At 46.9% G+C, this 22,338-nt stretch overlaps 1 protein-coding gene across 1 annotated transcript in view; it reads right to left on the bottom strand.

The window, feature by feature from the left end:
- ror1 (receptor tyrosine kinase-like orphan receptor 1) overlaps window positions 1-22,338 on the bottom strand; it is a 246,609-nt gene that overhangs the window by 59,691 nt on the left and 164,580 nt on the right. The window contains exon 2 of the mRNA XM_071346251.1: window positions 8,726-8,782. Within this exon, the coding sequence (XP_071202352.1) occupies window positions 8,726-8,782 (57 nt within the window). The remainder of the gene's footprint in view (window positions 1-8,725; window positions 8,783-22,338) is intronic.

Here is a 22,338-nt window from a genome sequence, read left to right on the forward strand (position 1 = left end):
TGACAGTAATAATCAGGAGGGTTGTAATGACAGTAATAATCAGGAGGGTTGTACTGACAGTAATAATCAGGAGGGTTGTAATGACAGTAATAATCAGGAGGGTTGTAATGACAGTAATAATCAGGAGGGTTGTAATGACAGTAATAATCAGGAGGGTTGTAATGAAAGTAATAATCAGGAGGGTTGTAATGACAGTAATAATCAGGAGGGTTGTACTGACAGTAATAATCAGGAGTGTTGTAATGACAGTAATAATCAGGAGGGTTGTAATGACAGTAATAATCAGGAGTGTTGTAATGACAGTAATAATCAGGAGGGTTGTAATGACAGTAATAATCAGGAGTGTTGTACTGACAGTAATAATCAGGAGGGTTGTAATGACAGTAATAATCAGGAGGGTTGTACTGACAGTAATAATCAGGAGGGTTGTACTGACAGTAATAATCAGGAGGGTTGTAATGACAGTAATAATCAGGAGGGTTGTACTGACAGTAATAATCAGGAGGGTTGTAATGACAGTAATAATCAGGAGGGTTGTAATGACAGTAATAATCAGGAGGGTTGTAATGACAGTAATAATCAGGAGGGTTGTAATGACAGTAATAATCAGGAGGGTTGTAATGACAGTAATAATCAGGAGGGTTGTAATGACAGTAATAATCAGGAGTGTTGTACTGACAGTAATAATCAGGAGTGTTGTACTGACAGTAATAATCAGGAGTGTTGTACTGACAGTAATAATCAGGAGGGTTGTAATGACAGTAATAATCAGGAGGGTTGTAATGACAGTAATAATCAGGAGTGTTGTAATGACAGTAATAATCAGGAGGGTTGTAATGACAGTAATAATCAGGAGGGTTGTAATGACAGTAATAATCAGGAGGGTTGTAATGACAGTAATAATCAGGAGGGTTGTAATGACAGTAATAATCAGGAGGGTTGTAATGAAAGTAATAATCAGGAGGGTTGTAATGACAGTAATAATCAGGAGGGTTGTACTGACAGTAATAATCAGGAGTGTTGTAATGACAGTAATAATCAGGAGGGTTGTAATGACAGTAATAATCAGGAGTGTTGTACTGACAGTAATAATCAGGAGGGTTGTAATGACAGTAATAATCAGGAGGGTTGTACTGACAGTAATAATCAGGAGGGTTGTACTGACAGTAATAATCAGGAGGGTTGTAATGACAGTAATAATCAGGAGGGTTGTACTGACAGTAATAATCAGGAGGGTTGTAATGACAGTAATAATCAGGAGGGTTGTAATGACAGTAATAATCAGGAGGGTTGTAATGACAGTAATAATCAGGAGTGTTGTACTGACAGTAATAATCAGGAGGGTTGTACTGACAGTAATAATCAGGAGGGTTGTAATGACAGTAATAATCAGGAGTGTTGTACTGACAGTAATAATCAGGAGGGTTGTAATGACAGTAATAATCAGGAGGGTTGTAATGACAGTAATAATCAGGAGTGTTGTACTGACAGTAATAATCAGGAGTGTTGTACTGACAGTAATAATCATGAGGGTTGTAATGACAGTAATAATCAGGAGGGTTGTACTGACAGTAATAATCAGGAGGGTTGTAATGACAGTAATAATCAGGAGGGTTGTAATGACAGTAATAATCAGGAGTGTTGTACTGACAGTAATAATCAGGAGGGTTGCAATGACAGTAATAATCAGGAGGGTTGTACTGACAGTAATAATCAGGAGTGTTGCAATGACAGTAATAATCAGGAGGGTTGTAATGACAGTAATAATCAGGAGGGTTGCAATGACAGTAATAATCAGGAGGGTTGTACTGACAGTAATAATCAGGAGTGTTGCAATGACAGTAATAATCAGGAGGGTTGTACTGACAGTAATAATCAGGAGGGTTGTAATGACAGTAATAATCAGGAGGGTTGTACTGACAGTAATAATCAGGAGTGTTGCAATGACAGTAATAATCAGGAGGGTTGTAATGACAGTAATAATCAGGAGGGTTGTAATGACAGTAATAATCAGGAGGGTTGTAATGACAGTAATAATCAGGAGGGTTGTAATGACAGTAATAATCAGGAGGGTTGTAATGACAGTAATAATCAGGAGGGTTGTAATGACAGTAATAATCAGGAGGGTTGTACTGACAGTAATAATCAGGAGTGTTGTAATGACATACAGTATGTCAGAGAGACATAAAACCTTGCTTATTAACTTTCTAACCTGCATTGGGTAGAGGGGATGGGAGCTATGAATCACCTCTGACTTAACAAGGGGCCTGAGGAGGCCAATAGGGGCCACTGGCCACATGGTCCTCAGTTGCCAGGCTGAAACACACACATGTGGAATGGACCAGAGTGTGTCTACAGACCTATGATCAGCCGAGGACAGAAAGTGGTGTGATCATATGAGCTGGTTGATGAAAAGAGAGAAAGTCTACATCTCTATTATCCACCCTTCTCTTAAAGTGTACACTTGCACACTCCCCATCTTGGATTTAACAATTGTGGAAACTCCCTCCAGTTAAAGCTTACACCAATGATGGAGAGTGTGCAAGTGCACACTTTGAGAGAAGTTTGGAGAATCAGGACACAGCCTCAGTTGCCCTAAAAAGCCTCAATGTATGCCATACGGTCACTGAGATATAGCTTCACTGTCTGCCATATGGTCACTGAGATATAGCTTCACTGTCTGCCATACGGTCACTGAGATATAGCTTCACTGTCTGCCATACGGCCACTGAGATATAGCTTCACTGTCTGCCATATGGTCACTGAGATATAGCTTCACTGTCTGCCATACGGTCACTGAGATATAGCTTCACTGTCTGCCATACGGTCACTGAGATATAGCTTCACTGTCTGCCATACGGTCACTGAGATATAGCTTCACTGTCTGCCATACGGTCACTGAGATATCGCTTCACTGTCTGCCATACTGTCACTGAGATATAGCTTCACTGTCTGCCATACGGTCACTGAGATATAGCTTCACTGTCTGCCATACGGTCACTGAGATATAGCTTCACTGTCTGCCATAGGGTCACTGAGCTATAGCTAGACTGTCTGCCATACTGTCACTGAGATATAGCTTCACTGTCTGCCATACGGTCACTGAGATATAGTTTCACTGTCTGCCATACTGTCACTGAGATATAGCTTCACTGTCTGCCATACGGTCACTGAGATATAGCTTCACTGTCTGCCATACGGTCACTGAGATATAGCTTCACTGTCTGCCATACAGTCACTGACATATACTGTAGCTTCACTATCTGCCATATAGTCACTGAGATATAGCTTCACTGTCTGCCATATGGTCACTGAGATGTATCCTCACTGTCTGCCATACGGTCACTGAGATATAGCTTCACTGTCTGCCATATGGTCACTGAAATGTATCCTCACTGTCTGCCATACTTTCACTGAGATATAGCTTCACTGTCTGCCATAGGGTCACTGAGATATAGCTTCACTGTCTGCCATAGGGTCACTGAGATATAGCCTCACTGTCTGCCATACGGTCACTGAGATGTAGCCTCACTGTCCGCACAAAGTGAGGACTATGTAGAAAATGTTTGTCGAGATCGGTGTGGAAGAACTTAACTGGCCTGCACAGAGCCCTGACCTCAACCCCATCGAAAACCTTTGGGATGAATTGGCATGCCGACTGTGAACCAGGCCTAATTGCCCAACATCAGTGCCCGACCTCACTAATGCTCTAGTGGGTGAATGGAAGAAAGTCCCCCCAGCAATGTTCCAACATCTAGTGGGAAGCCTTCCCAGCAAAGTGGAGGCTGTTATAGCAGCAAAGGGGGGGACCAACTCCATAATAATAACCATGATTTTGGAATGAGATGTTTAACAAGCAGGTGTCCACATACTTTTGGTCATGTAGTTTATATTTTTGAATTCCCATAAAACTGTTTCAAAAAGGCATAAAAGAAACGACCAATGTCAGTGGAGGGCCAGTAGGAGGCACATTTCCTCTGGTCTAAAAAATGATTGGGGACATTGCCCTGTGATAGGTGCCGTCTTTCGGGTGGGACTTTAAACGTGTGTCCTGACTCTCTGTGGTTACTAAAGATCCCATGGCACTTATTGTAAGAGTAGGGGTGTTAACCCCGGTGTTCTGGCTAAATTCCCAATCTGGCCCTCATACCATCATGGCCTTCTAATCACCCCCAGCTTCTAATTGGCACATTGATCACCCCTCCTCTCCCCTGTCACTATTCCCCAGGTCGTTGCTGTAAATGACAATGTGTTCTCTGTCAACTTACCTGGGAGAGAGAGAGAGAGAGAGAGAGAGAGAGAGAGAGAGAGAGAGAGAGAGAGAGAGAGAGAGAGAGAGAGAGAGAGAGAGAGAGAGAGAGGCCTCACTTGCTTTGGCAATGTTAACATATGTTTCCCATGCCAATAAAGTCCATTGAATTGAGAGAGACGGAGAGAGGGAGATGGAGAGAGAGAGATGGGGAGAGAGAGAAAGAGATGGATGGAGAGAGAGAGAGAGAGATGGAGAATATGATGACAACATGTGCTTTATAGCTCAAAATAATCTATTTACAAAACAGTGAACAAATACTTCAAACTGTTTATGATAGAGGAGTTTGGATTGTTTCTCCATGCATGTTTTTAACTGCCTCTGAGAGTTGCAGTGCTCCGTATGGCTACCTCCAGCCATTTACTGTAGCATTCTGAGAGAAGTCTGTTGGAAATCACAAAAACACAAGTCACTGACTGCACAAACAGACGGTTTGTCTGACCTGACCTGTACAGCAGAGAAAGAGTCTGCATTAATTTGATCCCAACACAGTTTAACAATTCATAACTCTCATAGCGGACTAAATAAATATAACATGATACTATAGCTCTAGCATTTAAGTTTCCCTACTACTTGTGACCAGCCATAACTACATGGCTGCGATGCTAGGCTAACCGTGGCTAGTCCGGTGTCTATGTGCCAGGGCTATGCTATGTGAAGTGGTACCTCGTCTGCCAGTGACGTGTGACTCATATCTGAACACGTCTGATAGGATGAGCACTCCACCACTCACAGACTATCCTCTTCAGAGGTCAAGATCTCTCACAGTCAGGCACCATATAGAGAGCTGTCTAAGCACACACTCCTGAGATGACAGTTTGTGTGTGAGTGTGTCTGTCTGTCTGTCTGTCTGTCTGTCTGTCTGTCTGTCTGTCTGTCTGTCTGTCTGTCTGTCTGTCTGTCTGTAAACTCACTCCTTCCCATGAGGCAAAATGTTTGGGACCATGACAGAGGTCGCAAAATGTCACATCCCAGTATGCCACACTCTGATTGGCTGAAGAGGCTGAGGGGAAAATTACTTTTGGAAGGGCCTCTCTGCACACTCCCCTGACTGCCTTAATTATAGATAATAGAGCTGGAAAAGAGGAGAGAGGAGGAAAGCGATGACCTGCCAATGTTTGTACAACAAGCCCATTCTTCCCCTAATTGTCTTGTGTGGAGTGTTGTAGTGATTGGCAACCCAATCCCTCTGAAACCAAAACCCAGCCTGGCTCATGACGTTTCTTTAATATCACCAGATTGCTAAATTGTTCCCATCATCACCCCTCTCTTTATTACTGTGGCATTGTTTGGACCCGTGTCTGAGAGGGGGGAAAACACACACACACACACACACACACACACACACACACACACACACACACACACACACACACACACACACACACACACACACACACACACACACACACACACACACACACACACACACACGTACACTCACACAGACACCGTCACATGTCAAACCCACCCAAATCCCCCTGCTTCAACAGCATCCTACCTCTCTGTGTGCTACTGTTAGTGAGTCATTGGTTAATACAGTCTAATACTGCCATAGAAATTCTGCTGGCCTGGCCCGCACAGCAGTAGACAGACTAGAAACCTGACCTGGAGCACAGCTAACATAACATGGGAGTGATGCTGAGCTGCCTGGCCCTGCTCTCCACTGTAGCAAAGGTGAAGCTCTGAATCCATATTATAAGCAAAAGAGCTGCTAAGAGTCTGTGTGTGTGTGTGTGTGTGTGTGTGTGTGTGTGTGTGTGTGTGTGTGTGTGTGTGTGTGTGTGTGTGTGTGTGTGTGTGTGTGTGTGTGTGTGTGTGTGTGTGTGTGTGTGTGTGTGTGTGTGTGTGTGTGTGTGTGTAAGCTATGATTGAAACTTATACAATCAAGATCAGCCAAACACATTAGAAGCACACTAAGTTTACAATCTCTTTGTACACTCACTATAATATTCCATGTTATAAACTGGGTGGTTCGAGCCCTGAATGCTGATTGGCTGACAGCCATGGTATATCAGACTGTATACCACAAATATGACAAAACATGTATTTTTACTGCTCTAATTATGTTGGTAACCAGTTTATAATAGCAATAAGGCACCTCTGGGGTTCGTGGTATATGGCCAATATACCACGGCTAATGGCTGTATCCAGGTACTCAGTGTTGCGTATCTGTCTTCCTCACCACACCAGTGCCATACTGTACTGTACAGTCTATTGCCTGCCAACTCCGCCTCACTACAAGGTGTGGAAAACCCAGTGACATATATAAATATCTACACTGAGTGTACAAAACATTAAGAACACCTTCCTAATATTTAGTTGCCCTCAGAACAGCCTTGTCGGGGCATGGACTCTACAAGGTGTCGAAAGCATTCCACAGGGATGCTGGTCCATGTTGACTCCAAAGTGTTTCCCACAGTTGTGTCAAGTTGTCTTTTGAGTGGTGGACCATTCTTGACACACACAGGAAACTGTTGAGCGTGAAAAACCCAGCAGCGTTGCAGTTCTTGACACAAACCGGTGCCCCTGATACCTACTACCATGCCCCGTTCAAAGGCACTTCAATCTTTTGTCTTGCCAATTCAACCTCTGAATGGCACACATACACAATCCATGTCTCAATTATCTCAATGATTTAAAATCCTTCTTTAACCTGTCCCCTCCCCTTCATCTACAGCGATTTGATTGGATTTAACAGGTGACATCAATAAGGGATCATAGCTTTCACCTGGATTCACCTGGTCAGTCTGTGTCATGGGAAGAGCAGGTGTTCCTAATGTTGTTTGGTACACTCAGTCTATTGGAAAACCCCAGGATGTAAACTCAGGTTTATGTAGCTGTAAACTAATGTCAGACAGCCACAATATGAATCTATTTCACAATGATGACATTCTTCCAGTGGAGCATGCAGAGAGACCCGGCCGCTTTCATAGGACCTGAATGCTGTGTGCTCGACGAATCAAAACCAACCCTGCCTCTAGACACAACACTGGCCACTCAGCATCCTTCCATCAGATAACAGAGACATATGTTAGCTAGCTAGTCACTGTGTTGTAGGCTAAAAATAGTGGAGTGGAGGGATGCTGATATACAAACAGTACAGAACTCCTTCTGCCGTGGCATGAATACAATCTTAGCCTGTGATGAAGGAATAGTGGAGTGGAACAGCTGATAGACATAAACAAACAACACAGGACCCCAGTGTTGTTGGTCCTGGGCCAGAGTGCATGGAGTACAACATTGACATAACTGGCCAAATAATCAGCATCACAGCTATCGCCGTAACAAGTCCACCCATTGGTTGGTCTTATCGTCATCAAAGTAACAAGTCCACCCATTGGTTGGTCTTATCGTCATCACAGTAACAAATCCACCCATTGGTTGGTCTTATCGTCATCACAGTAACAAGTCCACCTATTGGTTGGTTTTATCATCATCACAGTAACAAATCCACCCATTGGTTGGTCTTATCGTCATCACAGTAACAAGTCCACCCAGTGGTTGGTCTTATCGTCATCACAGTAACAAGTCCACCCATTGGTTGGTCTTATCGTCATCAAAGTAACAAGTCCACCCATTGGTTGGTCTTATCGTCATCAAAGTAACAAGTCCACCCATTGGTTGGTCTTATCGTCATCAAAGTAACAAGTCCACCCATTGGTTGGTCTTATCGTCATCAAAGTAACAAGTCCACCCATTGGTTGGTCTTATCGTCATCAAAGTAACAAGTCCACCCACTGGCTCTTCTTTATCCCATCCTCACCTCTATCTGGGAGGTCACAACGGTATCCTTCTAAAAGGTTTATCTTTGTTTGTTTGTTTAACTGTCTGTCTGTCTGTCTGTCTGTCTGTCTGTCTGTCTGTCTGTCTGTCTGTCTGTCTGTCTGTCTGTCTGTCTGTCTGTCTGTCTGTCTGTCTGCCTGCCTGCCTGCCTGCCTGCCTGCCTGCCTGCCTGCCTGCCTGCCTGCCTGTCTGTCTGCCTGTCTGTCTGTCTGTCTGTCTGTCTGTCTGTCTGTCTGTCTGTCTGTGTACACCACTGTGTGTGTGTGTCATAGTTTTTTGTGTGTACTTCATTTTGTGTTTGTGTGTACACCATTGTGTGTTTGCGTGTACATAATTGTGTGTTTGTGTGTACACCATTGTGTGTTTGTGTGTACATCATTGTGTGTTTGTGTGTACATCATTCTGTGTTTGTGTGTACATCATTGTGTGTTTGTGTGTACATCATTGTGTTTGTGTGTACATCATTGTGTGTTTGTGTGTACATCATTCTGTGTTTGTGTGTACATCATTGTATGTTTGTGTGTACATCATTGTGTTTGTGTGTACATCATTGTGTGTTTGTGTGTACATCATCGTGTGTTTGTGTGTACATCATTGTGTTTGCTGTCTGTTAGACATGTTATCTCTCACCTGAGCTGTTCCAAGTGGAGGGGGCCACAACACTGGGGTCGTGGGGGAAATCAGACCCTGTAGACAGAAGACAGAGGAGACATCACTCTGGGTTGTGCCACCATCAATACATACACATTGACAGGGAGAAACGTGGGGTTTTACATTTCAGAAGAAAATATAAAATGAGTAATGACAGTTCATCCATGAGTAATAATAATAATGACGATGATGTTATTACTGAAGACCAGAGGGCAGTAGTATCAGACAGGTAACATCATGGAGTTATTAATACCTGACCACAGCAGCTCTCCTCTCTGGTTGCATCCTAAATGGCACTATTTTCCCTACATAGTGCACTACTTTTGACCAGAGCCCTTTTCAAAAGTAGTGCGCTACTGTGTATAGGGAATAGGGTGCCATTTGTGACGCAGCCTATGTTTCATAACCAGAGATGAGACAGGCAGAAGGAACTATTCACATCTGTCCAATCTAATATCTCTGCACACAACACAGTTGGAGGCTGGAGCTGTGTAGGGGTAGAAACTATTATAATGAGTCTCCCTCTGACCGACTGGTGAGACTCTGTCAACAAATTCACAACCTGTATCTCTCTGATTCTCTCTGTCCAAGTTCTTCTCTCTCTCTCATTTTCTCCTTCTCTCTGTGAAGTAGCTAGTTCCGATGCACAGCCATGCCTGAGTGAGTGTGTTTAATGGGGCAGGCTCCCACAGCCTCTCTGCAGGTTGCTGTGCTTGTTTAACATTACGAATGGACAGAGTGCTGACAGACAAAGAGACAGAGACAGACAGACAGACATGGGCCTTCTCTGTCACAGACTTAGGCTCTACTGTAAGTAGCCTTACTGGAGCCACCCCTACCCCTGCTCACCGGAACCTTTCAAACTGACCCAAAGTGTTGTGACAGTGAGAGGGGCGTGGCAGTGAGAGGGGTGTGGCAGTAAGAGGGCCGTGGCAGTAAGAGGGCCATGGCAGTGAGAGGGCCGTGGCAGTGAGAGGGGCGTGGCAGTGAGAGGGGCGTGGCAGTGAGAGGGCCATGGCAGTGAGAGGGCCGTGGCAGTAAGAGGGGCGTGGCAGTGAGAGGGCCATGGCAGTAAGAGGGCCGTGGCAGTAAGAGGGGCGTGGCAGTGAGAGGGCCATGGCAGTAAGAGGACCGTGGCAGTGAGAGGGCCGTGGCAGTAAGAGGGCCGTGGCAGTGAGAGGGGCGTGGCAGTGAGAGGGCCATGGCAGTGAGAGGGCCGTGGCAGTGAGAGGGCCATGGCAGTGAGAGGGCCGTGGCAGTGAGAGGGCCATGGCAGTGAGAGGGCCGTGGCAGTAAGAGGGCCGTGGCAGTGAGAGGGGCGTGGCAGTGAGAGGGGCGTGGCAGTAAGAGGGGCGTGGCAGTGAGAGGGCCATGGCAGTGAGAGGGCCGTGGCAGTAAGAGGGCCGTGGCAGTGAGAGGGCCGTGGCAGTAAGAGGGCCGTGGCAGTGAGAGGGCCATGGCAGTGAGAGGGCCATGGTAGTAAGAGGGCCATGGTAGTAAGAGGGCCATGGCAGTAAGAGGGGCGTGGCAGTAAGAGGGCCATGGCAGTGAGAGGGCCATGGCAGTAAGAGGGCCGTGGCAGTAAGAGGGCCATGGCAGTGAGGGCCATGGCAGTAAGAGCGCCATGGCAGTGAGAGGGGCGCAGCAGAGAGTGAGGCAGTAGACTAGAGGACCTGTGAGATCTGTGTTGGAACGGACTGGGAGGTGTTAATTGAGTGATAATGTGCGGTTCAACACGTGGCGTGTTGGGAGGGAATAACAAGCGCGGTGCAGCTCAGCGTAGTGTCAGGAATCTAGCCTGGGTTAATGAGGCTGCATGGTGTAGGCCAGCTGCACCTGTCCCTGTGGCAGCCAGACAGGCAGGCTGATGAGGCTCTGCTCTTACATTAACATGGCTGTAAACAACATGCTGGTATTATAATCAAGTGTATTTCAGAACATAACAATTAGTGTTGGTGGAATGTTTTGGCACACTGATTCATACTTGTGGGTGATGTTGATGATGACACTGCTGAATGTGGCTGTGGAACTCTAGAGAGGGTTCTATTTCCTCTAGGTTGTGGAACTCTAGGGAGGGTTCTATTTCCTCTAGGCTGTGGAACTCTAGGCTAGGGAGGGTTCTATTTCCTCTAGGCTGTGGAACTCTAGGGGGGGTTCTATTTCCTCTAGGCTGTGGAACTCTAGGGAGGGTTCTATTTCCTCTAGGCTGTGGAACTCTAGGGAGTGTTCTATTTCCTCTAGGCTGTGGAACTCTAGGGAGGGTTCTATTTCCTCTAGGCTGTGGAACTCTAGGGAGGGTTCTATTTACTCTAGGCTGTGGAACTCTAGGGAGGGTTCTATTTCCTCTAGGCTGTGGAACTCTAGGGAGGGTTCTATGTCCTCTAGGCTGTGGGACTCTAGGCTAGGGAGGGTTCTATTTACTCTAAGCTGTGGAACTCTAGGGGGGGTTCTATTTCCTCTAGGCTGTGGAACTCTAGGGAGGGTTCTATGTCCTCTAGGCTGTGGAACTCTAGGCTAGGGAGGGTTCTATTTACTCTAGGCTGTGGAACTCTAGGGAGGGTTATATTTACTCAAGGCTGTGGAACTCTAGGGAGGGTTCTATTTACTCTAGGCTGTGGAACTCTAGGGAGGGTTATATTTCCTGGCTGTGGCTGAGACCTCAATCTAATGAAACTACAAACAGTCTCATGAGCTATAACGTAGCCTAGTTTTTACGATGTAATGATAGTAAGACAAACACAGGAGGTGGAAATGGGAGAGAGGAGAGAGGAGAGAAGAAAGGAGAGGGAAAAAGGGAAATAGGAGAGAGGAGAGAGAAGCGTGACGGCCCACTGGCTCTCCTAACACAATGAAGCCAGTGAAGTGGAGCCAGGTGCTGACCCTACAGAGGAAGTGGAGCCAGGTGAGGACCCTACAGAGGAAGTGGAGCCAGGTGAGGACCCTACAGAGGAAGTGGAGCCAGGTGATGACCCTACAGAGGAAGTGGAGCCAGGTGAGGACCCTACAAAGGAAGTGGAGCCAGGTGAGGACCCTATAGAGGAATTGGAGCCAGGTGAGGACCCTACAGAGGAAGTGGAGCCAGGTGAGGACCCTAAAGAGGAAGTGGAGCCAGGTGAGGACCCTACAGAGGAAGTGGAGCCAGGTGAGGACCCTACAGAGGAAGTGGAGCCAGGTGAGGACCCTACAGAGGAAGTGGAGCCAGGTGAGGACCCTACAGAGGAAGTGGAGCCAGGTGAGGACCCTACAGAGGAAGTGGAGCCAGGTGAGGACCCTACAGAGGAAGTGGAGCCAGGTGAGGACCCTACAGAGGAAGTGGAGCCAGGTGAGGACCCTACAGAGGAAGTGGAGCCAGTTGAGGACCCTATAGAGGAATTGGAGCCAGGTGAGGACCCTATAGAGGAATTGGAGCCAGTTGAGGACCTTACAGAGGAAGTGGAGCCAGGTGAGGACCCTACAGATGAAGTGGAGCCAGGTGAGGACCCTATAGAGGAATTGGAGCCAGTTGAGGATCCTACAGATGAAGTGGAGCCAGGTGAGGACCCTATAGAGGAATTGGAGCCAGTTGAGGACCCTATAGAGGAATTGGAGCCAGTTGAGGACCTTACAGAGGAAGTGGAGCCAGGTGAGGACCCTACAGATGAAGTGGAGCCAGGTGAGGACACTATAGAGGAATTAGAGCCAGTTGAGGACCCTATAGAGGAATTGGAGCCAGGTGAGGACCCTACAGAGGAAGTGGAGTCAGGTGAGGACCCTACAGATGAAGTGGAGCCAGGTGAGGACCCTACAGAGGAAGTGGAGTCAGTTGAGGACCCTACAAATGAAGTGGAGCCATGTGAGGACCCTATAGAGGAAGTGGCTAGTTGAGGACCCTACAGAGGAAGTAGAGCCAGGTGAGGACCCTACAAATGAAGTGGAGCCATGTGAGGACCCTATAGAGGAATTGGAGCCAGTTGAGGACCCTATAGAGGAATTGGAGTCAGGTGAGGACCCTATAGAGATATTGGAGCCAGGTGAGGACCATATAGAGGACTTGGAGCCAGGTGAGGACCCTACAGAGGAAGTGGAGCCAGTTGAGGACCTTACAGAGGAAGCGGAGGCAGGTGAGGACCTTACAGAGGAAGTGGAGTCAGGTGAGGACCCTATAGAGGAATTGGAGCCAGGTGAGGACCCTACAAATGAAGTGGAGCCATGTGAGGACCCTATAGAGGAATTGGAGCCAGTTGAGGACCCTATAGAGGAATTGGAGCCAGTTGAGGACCCTATAGAGGAATTGGAGTCAGGTGAGGACCCTACAGAGGAAGTGGAGTCAGGTGAGGACCTTACAGAGGAAGTGGAGCCAGGTGAGGACCCTATAGAGGAATTGGAGCCAGTTGAGGACCCTACAGATGAAGTGGAGCCAGGTGAGGACCCTATAGAGGAATTGGAGCCAGTTGAGGACCCTATAGAGGAATTGGAGCCAGTTGAGGACCTTACAGAGGAAGTGGAGCCAGGTGAGGACCCTACAGATGAAGTGGAGCCAGGTGAGGACACTATAGAGGAATTAGAGCCAGTTGAGGACCCTATAGAGGAATTGGAGCCAGGTGAGGACCCTACAGAGGAAGTGGAGTCAGGTGAGGACCCTGCAGAGGAAGTAGAGCCAGGTGAGGACCCTACAAATGAAGTGGAGCCATGTGAGGACCCTATAGAGGAATTGGAGTCAGGTGAGGACCCTATAGAGGAATTGGAGCCAGGTGAGGACCCTATAGAGGAATTGGAGCCAGGTGAGGACCTTACAGAGGAAGCGGAGGCAGGTGAGGACCTTACAGAGGAAGCGGAGGCAGGTGAGGACCCTACAGAGGAAGTGGAGCCAGTTGAGGACCTTACAGAGGAAGCGGAGGCAGGTGAGGACCTTACAGAGGAATTGGAGTCAGGTGAGGACCCTACAGAGGAAGTGGAGTCAGGTGAGGACCTTACAGAGGACGTGGAGCCATGTGAGGACCCTACAGAGGAAGTGGATCCATGTGAGGACCCTACAGAGGAAGTGGAGTCAGGTGAGGACCCTACAGAGGAAGTGGATCCATGTGAGGACCCTACAGAGGAATTGGAGTCAGGTGAGGACCCTGCAGATGAAGTGGACATGGAGGGAGGAGAAGAAAGGAGATAAGATGGAAGAAAGAGGAGAGGGGGGCTAGTTAGGTGTACTATAGAGGGTTCTGTTTCAGGAACTATCCCGTTCGTTCAGTTGGTCCCGGGGAATATCAACACAGATGAGAGGCCCTGTTTTCCCTCCTCACATCTGCAAGCTAACCCAACCCGAACCCCGTCATTACACAATCAAGGAATATCTGGGAAATTGCAGGGTAATTTGGAGATTAGCATTCTAATGTTTCCCAGCAACAAAGGGTTGGTTTTATTAGAGCCATTTGTTAATGAAGGCCTAAAAATAGGGCCTGGTTAGAGCTGGTCACAGTGGCTGGTCCTGGGTCTGCAGAGATGAAACAGAAAAGAATGTCCGGTCAGGAAATAAAGGAAACAGCTGACTCTGGTTCTGTGGTTCTGTTGTTACTGCAGGGTTGGCATTGTGGAGCAGGAGCTACGTACACATACGCGCACGACCCAGACATGAATATATGACGCACACACAAACATGGCGCACACACTCAAACATGTATGCAAGCACACAGAAGCATACGCACACATACAGTACACACACGCAAGCACACACACACGCACACACAGTACACACACACACACTCAAACATGTATGCAAGCACACAGAAGCATACGCACACATACAGTACACACACGCAAGCACACACACACGCACACACAGTACACACACACACACGCAAACATGTATGCAAGCACACAGAAGCATACGCACACATACAGTACACACACGCAAGCACACACACACGCACACACAGTACACACACACACACTCAAACATGTATGCAGGCACACAGAAGCATACGCACACATACAGTACACACACGCAAGCACACACACACGCACACACAGTACACACACACACACTCAAACATGTATGCAGGCACACAGAAGCATACGCACACATACAGTACACACACGCAAGCACACACACACGCACGCACGCACACACACACTTCTGGAATCAGATTGATTAAATTAGGGAAACGATAAGGACAAGTTAATAGAGGCGCATTCCTTTTTTTCTCAGTGGATTTGATGTGTGCTGGAAGAAGAAACAATGATAATACGGTGAATAATGCAATTGTAGCACATTTGGATTTGGATGATGTGAGAGATATGAGAGATGTGTTAGTTAGGCTTCCTCTTGGACTCTGCAGCAGTGATCTCTCTTCAAACAGGCTACCACCTCACATCAGAGCATCACGTCATCCCTCCAGCTGTATTTACATAATGATAATAAAATCACAAAGCGACTTGAGCTTATTCTATAAAAATATTTTCTTCAGATTTTACGCAGCTCAACTGTGAAAGCACCACATGTGATGTGGTAACAAGTGGAACAGACTCTGGCCAGACAGAGAGCCGGTTGAGGGCTGAATAGAGGAATACAGTCAAATCTGAAATGTTCCATTTCATATTATCGTAGGATTTGGGTCTCATCCCACCGGGCAAAAACTGGTGGAAACAACGTTGTTTCCACATCATTTAAATCCAAAAAGTCTATGTCATGATGTTGAATCAATGTGGGGAGACTGATTGGATTTGCAAGAAGTCATCAACATAAGTGCATTTCGGGGTGTTTTAACCTAAATCCAATGACATGGTGAAATGTTTTGTAGATTTCACGTTGAATTCACGTTAATTGACAACTCAACCAAATGGAAATCAAAACTTGATGTTGAACTGAAGTCTGTGGGATGTCCTTTATGCAGTGTGTGTATGTGTAAGTGTGTGTGTGTGCGTGCGTGCGTGCGTGCGTGCGTGCCTGAATGTGTGTGGTTGATGAATCAGCTCTCCTACATTATCATTAAGGGATCCTAGATTTCCCTTCCCTCATATTTGCTGAAGAACGTAACTATTAGATTGAGGGGAATCCCATAATAGCCAAGAATAATAACAAACCAACATCTTAACTGGCTATCAGTTTTTCAAATTAGAAGTTGGGGAGGATCTGTATTGTTGATCCGGTGTTATATTGGAATATTCCATATTTCCCCCCTCTGCGCTAGCATGGTTCCCTGCAGGAGAGTCTAAACACTTCTCTGGAACACTAGTCATGTTTGGAGGGGTGTGTGACATGTTTGGAGGGGTGTGTGACATGTTTTCAGGGGTGTGTGACATGTTTGGAGGGCTGTGAGACATGTTTGGAGGGGTGTGTGACATGTTTGGAGGGGTGTGTGACATTCAGGGGTGTGTGACATGTTTGGAGGGCTGTGAGACATGTTTGGAGGGGTGTGTGACATGTTTGGAGGGGTGTGTGACATGTTTTCAGGGGTGTGAGACATGTTTGGAGGGGTGTGAGACATGTTTGGAGGGGTGTGTGACATGTTTTCAGGGGTGTGTGACATGTTTGGAGGGGTGTGTGACATGTTTGGAGGGCTGTGAGACATGTTTGGAGGGGTGTGTGACATGTTTGGAGGGGTGTGTGACATGTTTTCAGGGGTGTGTGACATGTTTGGAGGGCTGTGAGACATGTTTGGAGGGGTGTGTGACATGTTTGGAGGGGTGTGTGACATGTTTTCAGGGGTGTGTGACATGTTTGGAGGGCTGTGAGACATGTTTGGAGGGGTGTGTGACATGTTTTCAGGGGTGTGTGACATGTTTGGAGGGGTGTGTGACATGTTTTCAGGGGTGTGTGACATGTTTGGAGGGGTGTGTGACATGTTTTCAGGGGTGTGTGACATGTTTGGAGGGGTGTGTGACATGTTTTCAGGGGTGTGTGACATGTTTGGAGGGCTGTGAGACATGTTTGGAGGGGTGTGCGACATGTTTGGAGGGGTGTGTGACATGTTTGGAGGGGTGTGTGACATGTTTGGAGGGGTGTGTGACATGTTTGGAGGGGTGTGTGACATGTTTGGAGGGCTGTGAGACATGTTTGGAGGGCTGTGAGACATGTTTGGAGGGCTGTGAGACATGTTTGGAGGGGTGTGAGACATGTTTGGAGGGGTGTGTGACATGTTTGGAGGGCTGTGTGACATGTTTTCAGGGGTGTGTGACATGTTTGGAGGGGTGTGTGACATGTTTGGAGGGGTGTGTGACATGTTTGGAGGGGTGTGTGACATGTTTGGAGGGGTGTGTGACATGTTTGGAGGGGTGTGCGAGATGTTTGGAGGGTGTGAGCCATGTTTGGAGGGGTGTGCGAGATGTTTGGAGGGGTGTGAGCCATGTTTGGAGGGGTGTGTGACATGTTTGGAGGGGTGTGTGACATGTTTAGAGGGCTGTTTGACTGTGCATATGTCCAGACTGCAGCCATGTAGCCTACAGCTCCTCAGACTCAGTCTCAGTCTTAATGAATTATTAGAGGAATTAAGCTTGTATGTGAGTCAGATACAATTGGAAATGATGATCCTCTTGGCCAGACGAGCGTGTTTGGAGAGATTAAAAACTTTTCATGAAGGAGAGACAAAGAGAGGAGAGGAAATGAGAGGAGAGGAGGAACACTCAGGGCTAATGACGATGCTCGTAAACTCTGTGTGTTGTGAGATGGGCTCTGGTCCCACTTGGCTCAGGTTGGTCTTGGAGGGAGCTCTGCTCCACTGTCACTGTCCGGAATAACTGCTACTCTGGACAGAGCAGACCCCGGGCATCACAGGAGAGGAGAAACATGGCGCTCTCGCCGTTATGATGGAACGTTGTGATGGAATGTGAGAAGATTGATGAGATGAGGATGGAGGAAGTGGATGTGGTGGGTAAGGACTGAGTAGTGTGTGTGTGTGTGTGTGTGTGTGTGTGTGTGTGTGTGTGTGTGTGTGTGTGTGTGTGTGTGTGTGTGTGTGTGTGTGTGTGTGTGTGTGTGTGTGTGTGTGTGTGTGTGTGTGTGTGTGTGTGTGTGTGTGTGTGTGTGCGTGCATATGGTGTTAGTGTGTATGTTTGTTGAGGAGTACTTGTTGCAGTGTAGTACTTGGCTGGTCAACTCAAGCATTGAAAGGGGAACAGCCCAGGGACACAGTATTCACTTGAATGCACCACAGGCAGCAGAACACAGGAACTAACTTAACCCCCTGTCCCATCTCAGGAAGCCCTGTGGTAACCCAATAACACTATAGGAGAGAGAGAGAGAGAGAGAGAGAGAGAGAGAGAGAGAGAGAGAGAGAGAGAGAGAGAGAGAGAGAGAGAGAGAGAGAGAGAGAGAGAGAAGGCTGTGCAGGTCAGTGAACCAGGTAAGGAGGAGAGTCACAAAACAATACACAGCAGGGAAAGGAAGAAATAGCTCCTGTTGCCCTAGAAAGACAAAAGCAGCCTAAACACACTAACTGACTGTACATGACAAGCAGTGCTGAGACGTTGCATAAAACAGAAAGTCTCTCTGTTTAAAACACAAAGTGACATTTGTGGCCCGTTTGATGGCCGTTTCCAGTGATTGTGAAGAATGTCCACAACCTTAAAAATCCCTCTGTCAGACCCATATTAGGGGGTTGGATCCCAGTACCAGCTGGTTCTGATGGTCGGTCACATGCACACACATACATGCACACACGCACACGCACACAGTCTGATGTGAATTAGTTCAGACAACCATAGCAGGCCAACGGGAGGTCATTAGCATAGTGTGTTAGCATTTCATCCATCCCCACAAACCACATGAGAGGAGAGCGCTGTTTACATTACAGTCTGGTGCCATGTTCAGACAACCCTGTTTTTCCAGACGGGTAGTGTGTCACAGAGAGACGTGTATCGTGTCATAGATGCAGGGTTGCCTTACGGTTTAATGACTGCTGGGCTTAAGGCGTTGCCATACCCCCTGGACTCAGATTACGACAGATTTAGGGGCGACTAGTCCGGAACCGGGCATACCACCTACTGTAGAGCTTGATTTCTCCTTGACAAGACAACACACAGGAGTGTGTGTATTAATAGGTGTGTGTGTGTGTGTGTGTGTGTGTGTGTGTGTGTGTGTGTGTGTGTGTGTGTGTGTGTGTGTGTGTGTGTGTGTGTGTGTGTGTGTGTGTGTGTGTGTGTGTGTGTGTGTGTGTGTGTGTGTGTGTCTGTCTGTCTGTCTGTCTGTCTGTCTGTCTGTCTGTCGGTCGGTCGGTCGGTCGGTCGGTCGGTCGGTCGGTGTGTCTGTGTCACTGTCTGTCTGTGTGTCTGTCTGTGTCACTGTCTGTCTGTGTGTCTGTCTGTGTCACTGTCTGTCTGTGTGTCTGTGTCACTGTCTGTCTGTGTGTCTGTGTCACTGTCTGTCTGTGTGTCTGTGTCACTGTCTGTCTGTGTGTCTGTGTCACTGTCTGTCTGTGTGTCTGTGTCACTGTCTGTCTGTGTGTCTGTGTCACTGTCTGTCTGTGTGTCTGTGTCACTGTCTGTCTGTGTGTCTGTCTGTCTGTGTCACTGTCTGTCTGTGTGTCTGTCTGTCTGTGTCACTGTCTGTCTGTGCATGCATACAACACACGCACCACTGATAGACAATATCCCATTGGATCATATTGAGAATTCCCCAATTCCTCCCTGCTGATCTATCCCATGGGCAGATGTGAATCTTGGAAGCCCAGGATAAAGGGACTGGATTTAAACATCATGTAGATTTAGACATCGTGATGACCTGGGACTGGGATCTATTCCAAACCATTCCATATGCTGATCGGAATTTCCACTGAGATTTGAATCTCTGCCTTTGTCTGTAAATCCGTTGATGACTGAAGCATGTTGTTCTTCAGAGGAACAGTCAGCCTCTAGTAGCTTGGAGATACTATAGAGTTTGGAGCTTTGATTACAACGCCACTTTTCCCAGGTTTGAGCAAGATGATGTGTAATTGGAGGAGAAATGTTCCATTATTATTACACACACTCCATCTGACCTGTCTTTCATCAGTGTGTCTTCCTGACGCACACACACACACACACGCACGCACACGCACACACACACACACACACGCATGCACGCAGGCACACACACACACACACGCACACACGCACACACGCATACGCACACACACACGCACACACACACACACGCATGCACGTAGACACAAACACACACCTGTCAGCAGGCCCATCCCCTAACACGCCAGTATGCTTAATTTAAACTGGTCTGACGACCAGCTGCAGGGAGAGAGACAGACAGACCTCATCCCTCCCTATACTGACAGACAGACCTCATCCCTGCCTATACTGATTGATAGACCCCATCCATCCATATACTAATAGACAGACCTCATCCCCTACCTATACGGACAGACAAACCTCATCCCCTTGCTATACTGACAGCCAGCTGCAGAGAAAGAGACAGACAGACCTCATCCCCTCCCTATCCCCTCCCTATACTGACAGACAGACCTCTTCCTCTCCCTATACTGACAGACAGACCTCATCCCATCCCTATACTGACAGCCAGCTGTAGAGAGAGAGACAGACAGACCTCATCCCCTCCCTATACTGACAGACAGACCTCATCCCTTCCCTATACTGACAGACGGCTGCAGGGAGAGAGACAGACAGACCTCAACCCCTCCCTATACTGATAGATAGACCCCATCCCTCCATATTCTGACTGACAGACCTCATTCCCTCCTTGTACTGACAGACAGACCTCATCCCTTCCCTATACTGACAGACAGCTGCAGGGAGAGAGACAGACAGACCTCATCCCCTCCCTATACTGACAGACAGACCTCATCCTTTCCCTATACTGACAGACAGCTGCAGGGAGAGAGACAGGCCGACCTAATCCCTCCCTATACTGACAGACAAACCTCATCCCCTTGCTATACTGACAGCCAGGTGCAGAGAGAGAGACAGACAGACCTCATCCCCTCCCTATACTGACAGACAGACCTCATCCCCTCCCTATACTGACTGACAGACCTCATTCCCTCCCTATACTGACAGACATACCTCATCCCTCCCTATACTGACAGATAGACCCCATCCCTCTATTTACTGACTGACAGACCTCATTCCCTCCTTATACTGACAGACAGACATCATCCCCTCCCTATACTGATGGCATGCTGCAGAAAGAAAGAGAAAAATTAGGTACATTTTCCATGGGAAGTTAAGCCAGAGAATTTGGGGAATTTTGCTTAAATTCATCAAAAAAGTTAGCTTATAACAGTGAACCTTTTTTTGTGGGATCTACATAAGGCAATTCTAGGTCTTGTGGTATATTTGGTTAAACTATCACCAATTCAATGGAATTGCAGCCCTCTGCATACACAGTGCATTCTTGCACACAAATGAGATGCTATTGAGCCCACACTACTACACTGTCTGAGCCAAGGACTACATGCTTTCTGGCAAGTTTTGATTACAATACTGGGTGGGGTGAATATATTTTATATGACATACATGATTTTTTGTTAACTAGTAAATAGTAGCCTACTGCAAAGTGTGCTTAAATACTTTCTAACTTGTTAACAATTTCTGCAAGTTAGTTTTTCCTACCATGTGGGTTTTAGCTTGCTTGAGCCTGCTAACTGAGGACTTTAATTCACCTGTTTCCTTACATGTTTCATTTTAAAACATTTATCTTACAACGGAGTTGTTTAATCTAACTGCTTATCTATTTATCTGTACATGGAATTGTATTCGTTTTTTAAACTATTTTTTTTCTAATCTTTACAGGAAAATGCCACGGGCACTATCTGCTGTGTGAAGATATTTCACTGCAGCTAATGTAGAGGGAATATCTGTGTACATTTGAAAATGTGCCAAGTCATATGTGAAGAATGCAACAAAGATGCAGAATCATCTGGACAAGTGCATAATGATCCCTCAGCGCTCACAACAAGCAACCTCTGACAAAAGACCCTCTACTTCTATTTGAGGTGAAAATGATGAATCAGACACCTTATCGATAGCAGCAGCTCATGGTCCTCCTGGAATCAGAAGTTTTTTTGATACAATGGAGGAACGTAGTCAGAGAAATGCTGATGAATGTCTTGCTTGAGCTGTGTATTCAACTGGTTCATCTCTGATGCTCACAGGCAATGTGTATTGGAAGAGATTTCTGAATGTTCTTCACCCAGCATACACCTCTCCAACCAGACATGCTTTATCTACCCATTTGCTGGATGCAGAGTTCAACAGAGTTCAAGTGAAGGTCAAGCAAATCATAGAGAAAGCAGACTGTATTGAAATCATCTCTGATGGGTGGTTGAATGTTCGTGGGCAAGGAATAATTAACTACATCATCTCCACCCCTCAACCAGTATTCTACAAGAGCACAGACACAAGGGACAACAGACACCCCAGTCTCTACATTGCAGATGAGCTGAAGGCAGTCATCAATGACATTGGACCACAGAAGGTATTTGCACTGGTGACATACAATGCTGCGAACATGAAGGCTGCTTGGTCTAAAGTGGAGGAGTCCTACCCTCACATCACACCCATTGGCTGTGCTGCTCATGCATTGAATCTGCTCCTCAAGGACATCATGGCACCGAAAACAATGGATACACTCTACAAGAGAGCCAAGGAAATTGTGTGAAGAGACTCCTGTCTGA

The sequence above is a fragment of the Salvelinus alpinus genome, chromosome 16 (assembly GCF_045679555.1).
Source record: "Salvelinus alpinus chromosome 16, SLU_Salpinus.1, whole genome shotgun sequence".
Taxonomy (NCBI): Eukaryota; Metazoa; Chordata; class Actinopteri; order Salmoniformes; family Salmonidae; genus Salvelinus; species Salvelinus alpinus.